The 5,264-nt window shown below is 39.8% G+C and overlaps 1 protein-coding gene across 5 annotated transcripts in view; it reads left to right on the top strand.

The window, feature by feature from the left end:
• The window catches only part of Mtrf1 (mitochondrial translation release factor 1), a 25,525-nt gene that overhangs the window by 5,459 nt on the left and 14,802 nt on the right, over window positions 1-5,264 (top strand). For all 5 annotated transcript variants that reach the window (XM_029541649.1, XM_029541646.1, XM_029541648.1 and 2 more), the window contains 2 exons: window positions 1,325-1,406; window positions 1,593-1,700. In XM_029541649.1, coding sequence (XP_029397509.1) covers window positions 1,325-1,406; window positions 1,593-1,700 — 190 coding nt within the window. The remainder of the gene's footprint in view (window positions 1-1,324; window positions 1,407-1,592; window positions 1,701-5,264) is intronic.

The following is a 5,264-nucleotide window of genomic DNA, read 5'->3' on the forward strand; positions in this document are numbered from 1 at the left end:
GGTGGATTTCTGAGTTCGAGGCCAGCCTGGTCTACAGAGTGAGTTCCAGGACAGCCAGGGCTATACAGAGAAACCCTGTCTCAAAAAACCAGGAAAAAAAAAAAAAGAGTAAAACTTTAAAAGGAAATATAGTCACCATGAGGACAAGTCAGATAGTTTTAAGAGTAAGAAGGGACTGGTAGTTCATGGTGATTGTATTAGATTGAAAACGTGTGTGCTGAATATGATGGGGTGAATCCTAAGGGTAGAGGCAGCAGGTCACTGCAGGTCTTTAATTAGAACTAATGAGTCTTTGGCATGCTGGGGACTCTCAGACTTCATGATAGGATGTCAGCTTTAGCTGGCAATCTAGGTATGGAAGGGCAAATTCCACAATAACCATCTCTCTTAGTTGGGTAGGTGGCTTCTTTTTAAAGACAATGAAGACTATAGCACTGTGTACCATGTTTCTCTCTGTTGTGGTGATCATTGTCTCTTCAGCTTTCTTACTGTGGACTTTAAAGAGGACCCTTTGAGGACTTAGGAGGATGAATAGAGGTATCACCTAGTGCCTCAAAGGCAAAACCTATCTATCCGACACTTACTCCAGCTTTCTCTCCCACCAACTGGAGTGTTTCAGAGAAGTGGCAGTAGGAAGGAGAGTCAGAACATGTCTGTATTTAGTTTGATTCGAAAGACCTTTTTAGTGAGCGGGGGTGGGGGGTGGGGGGGTGGGGGTAGGTGGGGGTTGTTTCCTGTTCTTCCTAAGAGGAAAACTTTATTAGGAACCTAGAAACACCGCACCCTTTTTTTTTTTTTTTCTGTCACATGAGAGAAGCTATTTGAATTTTAACATAGTCCTCTTAATGTAGTCTTTAGACAGAATGACCCCACCAAGAATGCAAGGTATGGTATAGTGCTGACCATCATTTATAGCAAGGAAGAGTCTATAATTATATGTCAAAAGTCATTTGGAGCAAATGAAGAATTTCAAAGACTTGCTTCATTCATCAGATGAAAGATGCCACTGTGTAGAGCTAATCTTATTTAAGAGGCAAAATCTGAACAAAGTTGAATGGAAGTCTGGACTTTGATCATAATTAACTTCATTTTAGAAAATTAAGATAATGTGATAACATTGCAGAGAATGCTCAGATAAGTGACTTCATTTTCATGTGAACTGACCATCTAATTAGATTTCTTAGAATAGGGTCTTTGAGATATTACATGGTTTTGTTAATTACTGACTTAAAAAAAACTGTTTTGAGGGCTTTGGTTTAATTTTAAGTAATAATATACCAAGGAAAATTAAAACATCAGCAACTGCATGGTCCTTCTTTTCCAGCTTTTGGAGCGTTTAGTGCCTAAGGAGAAGTGTGATCGGAGTGACGTTATTCTAGAAGTGACATCTGGAAGAACTACTGGAGGTCAGAGTCAATGTACTGTAAAAGAGTTTTAGAAACTGAGTTTTACCCTGAGTTGACGTCGCTCTCCCTTGAGAAGCCTACTGCATGTGTTTAGTTTAGGACATGCTCATTTCCTGGGTGCTCGCGCCCAAGGATGGCGCTCATTAATATTTGTGCTTACTGAATAGTTTGTGTATTCTCTTATAGGTGACATCTGCCAACAGTTTACCCGGGAAATATTTGATATGTACCAGAATTATTCATACTATAAACACTGGCAATTTGAGCTGCTGAATTATACACCAGCAGATTATGGTAAGCATATGGAGGCAGAAGCAGACAAAGCTCTGAGTCTGAGGCTTGTCTGGACTCTGTAGATTCAATTCTAGCTTAGGGAGAGCTTCAAAATGAGATCCTGTCTCAATAAATAAAGGATAAATAATGAATAAATTAAAACTTAAAAAGTATACAAATACAAAAACAAACAATCTTCTAGCAGGGGCTGGAGAGGTGGGCCACTGGTTAAGGTCAGGATCAGGTTCAACTCGCAGCAACTAATGGAGATTCACACCTCAAAAACATCTGTCACTCCAGTCCTAGGCCTCTTCTGGCCTCTAAGGGAACCAGGCATGCATGTAGTATACAGACAGTTATACAGGCAAAACACCCATACACATAAGCTTTTTAAATTTTAAAAATAATAGTACTAATAAAATAGAATCAGAAGATGACCTATTAGTTCTGTCTGCTGGGTCACACAGTACTACACCATGATAGACAGAGAGGTAATTAATGATAAACTAGAAACTCAAAGTGGGGTAAAAGGATTAGTTAGGTAAACAGCAGAGGGAACTCAGTATGTGGCGTTAGTAAACTGTGGTTGGTACAGACTGGCCAGGCAGCAATATACCTTTATTCCCTTTCCCTAGGGGCTATCAGCTCTTCTTTAATATTCATAATTTAAATGCCATCTTAGGAAATGTAGGTAGCAGGGATCTTTGTTAGCCTCTCCTTCCAGATGCTGACATATTGGTCGAGGTGGCCAGTGGCCAATCTCAGTTTCACAGCTAAATGTCAACATTGTATTTAGTGCTCTAAATATGCTTCTGTTTCTTGATAAGTACATGAACTGAAAAATGTGTCATATTCATTTATATGCACTGGTCAGATAATCAGTATAAATAGCTCCTCTTTTATCTGTGCAGAACCATGGACAAAGATGGTGGTGGTGATGACAGTGGTGGTGGTGATGGTGGTGGTGGTAGTTTACAAATAAGAGATCCAAAGCATAAGCGAGTTATGTAAGCTAGCTAACTGCTTATTATAGCTAGGAAGAAAGGAATTTGGTTGAAACTCAGTCAGCCTGATACTGGCTCTATTAATTTATACAGGAAAGTTGGAGGATTCTCCCTCCAGTTTATATAAATTCAAGTGTTTGTATTCAGCATGAAGTAAAGAGCATGGGAGGGGAAGGATAATATTCTTTCTTTCTTTCTTTCTTTCCTTCCTTCCTTCCTTCCTTCCTTCCTTCCTTCCTTCTTTCTTTCTTTCTTTCTTTCCATCCTTCCTTTCTTACTTTCATTTTTTTTTTTTTTCGAGACAGGGTTTCTCTGTATAGCCCTGGCTGTCCTGGAACTCACTTTGTAGACCAGNCTGGCCTCAAACTCAGAAATCNNCCTGCCTCTGCCTCCCGAGTGCTTGGGATTAAAGGCGTGCGCCACCATGCCTGGCCAAATAATCTATTATTTACAAATAATATATTTTAATTAATTAGTAAAAAGAGGAATCAATAAGACTGTTTTATAACCCTTACTAATGCATTGAACTTGATAAGAAGCTATTGAGACCTTGTGTTTGCAGAGGGGGGTGCATGTGTGCTGCAGTGTGCATGTGGGGGTCAGAGGACAACTTGCAAGTCAGTTCTCTCTTGATACCATGTGGGTCCCAGGGACTGAACTTGGATCATCGGGCTTGACAGCAAGTGTGTATACCCACTGGGTCAGATCACTGACCCCATCCTACTATTAAAGGGGAGGTAACAGGCATTGCATGTCTCCTGTAATCTTGCCGAGGGCTCAGGCTGATGTTTGATCCACTGGACCCCACTGCCAAATCTCAGCACCAAACAGGTTGGCTTGCAGCAAGAGTATACAGTCGGGCTGGCAAGGTAGCTCAGCCGTTAAGAGCGCTGGCTGTTCTTCCAGAGAACCTGGGTTCAATTCCCAGCACCCACATAGCAGCTCCCAACCGTCTGTAACTGGATCCAGTTCCAGGGGACAACTTCCAGACCTTAGCACTCAGGTCATCAGGCTTGGCAGGAAGCGTCTTTTTCGGCTGAGACATCTCATTGGCTACTGCATAACTTCTTATATCATAAGAATGTTTGTAAAAGACTATTAGATAAAAAGCTAAAGCCTAACCACTAAGATTTTTGTGTGTGTGTGTATATGTAACAATCTTTCCACACCACAGATAAGCATTAACTTTTAGTTCTTGAAACTCAGAAAGGCTAACAGATATTCAAAAGTATGAAATTGTGTTATTGAGCCATTTCTGATGCATGGCATGTATTTGCCTAAAAATTTACAGATAATTCAATGCAGAAAATATCCCAATATTCCTTTTTTTTTTTTTTTTTTTTTTAATTCTCACTATATAGCCTTGCCTATCCTAGAAGTCACTATGTAGACCAGGCTGGCCTCAAATTCACAAAGATTGAACTCTTTGTCCCTCTGGGATTAAATGTGTATGCCACCACTCCTGGCAAGGGGAATAATTTTAAAGAGTGTAAAGTTGAGATAGGAAATTTAAATGTCGTGGCTTCACTCTGTTTTAGTTCCTGTGTATCTTTTATAGTATGATATTAATGTATGGAATGCAACTGTCTCATTTTTTTATATCTATCTACTAATGCATATCAGCTTCTTCATCTGGTAAAGTCCCTGGTAGTTAGAGAGAACCTACTCCAGGAAAGGTTCCTCTGACCTCACACCAGTCTCTTTGCATGATCACTCTATACATGCACTATTAATTGTTTAAATTATTTTCAGATGGTTAAAGGGACCTAATTCATTATAACTTTTTATAAGCTCATTTTATATATATATATATATATATATATATATATATATATATATATATGAATGCTAGAGCACCTGCATACCAAAGAAGGCATCAGATCCCATTACAAATGGTTGTTTGTCAGCATGAGGTTGCTAGGAATTGGAACTCAGGACCTCTGGAAGAACAGGCAGTGCTCTTAACCACTGAGCCATCTCTCCAGCCCTCATTATAATTTTTTAAATTACTATTATATTGGCAAGACTAGTAAAGGACCCAATCAAGCATTTGACCTTTCCTATGTAACTGTGCCATTGACTAATCAAGATGTAGACAGGGAAAGATAGGTGTATCTTTTGTTTATGTTTTTGTTGTTGTTATTTATTTCTTTATTTCTTTATTTATTTTGATTTTTTGAGACAGGGTTTCTCTGTATAGTCCTGGCTGTCCTGGAACTCACTTTGTAGACCAGGCTGGCTTCGAACTCAGAAATCCGCCTGCCTCTGCCTCCCGAGTACTGGGATTAAAGGTGTGTGCCACTATACCTGGAATTCTTTTATTTTTTAAAATAAGGTCTTACTGTGTAGCTTTGGATGGCCTGGAACTCCCTATATAGACCAGGCTGACCTTCGACTCAGAAATCCACCTGCCTCTGCCTCCTGAGTGTTGGTGTGAAAGGCGTGTGCCATCAGACCTGGTAGATAAATAATCTATTATTATTATTATTATTTTTGAGACAGGGTTTCTCTGTTTAGCCCTGGCTGTCCTGGAATTCACTTTGTAGACCAGGCTGGCCTCGAACTCAGAAATCCGCCTGCC

The sequence above is a fragment of the Mus pahari genome, chromosome 8 (assembly GCF_900095145.1).
Source record: "Mus pahari chromosome 8, PAHARI_EIJ_v1.1, whole genome shotgun sequence".
In the NCBI taxonomy this organism is placed as follows: domain Eukaryota; kingdom Metazoa; phylum Chordata; class Mammalia; order Rodentia; family Muridae; genus Mus; species Mus pahari.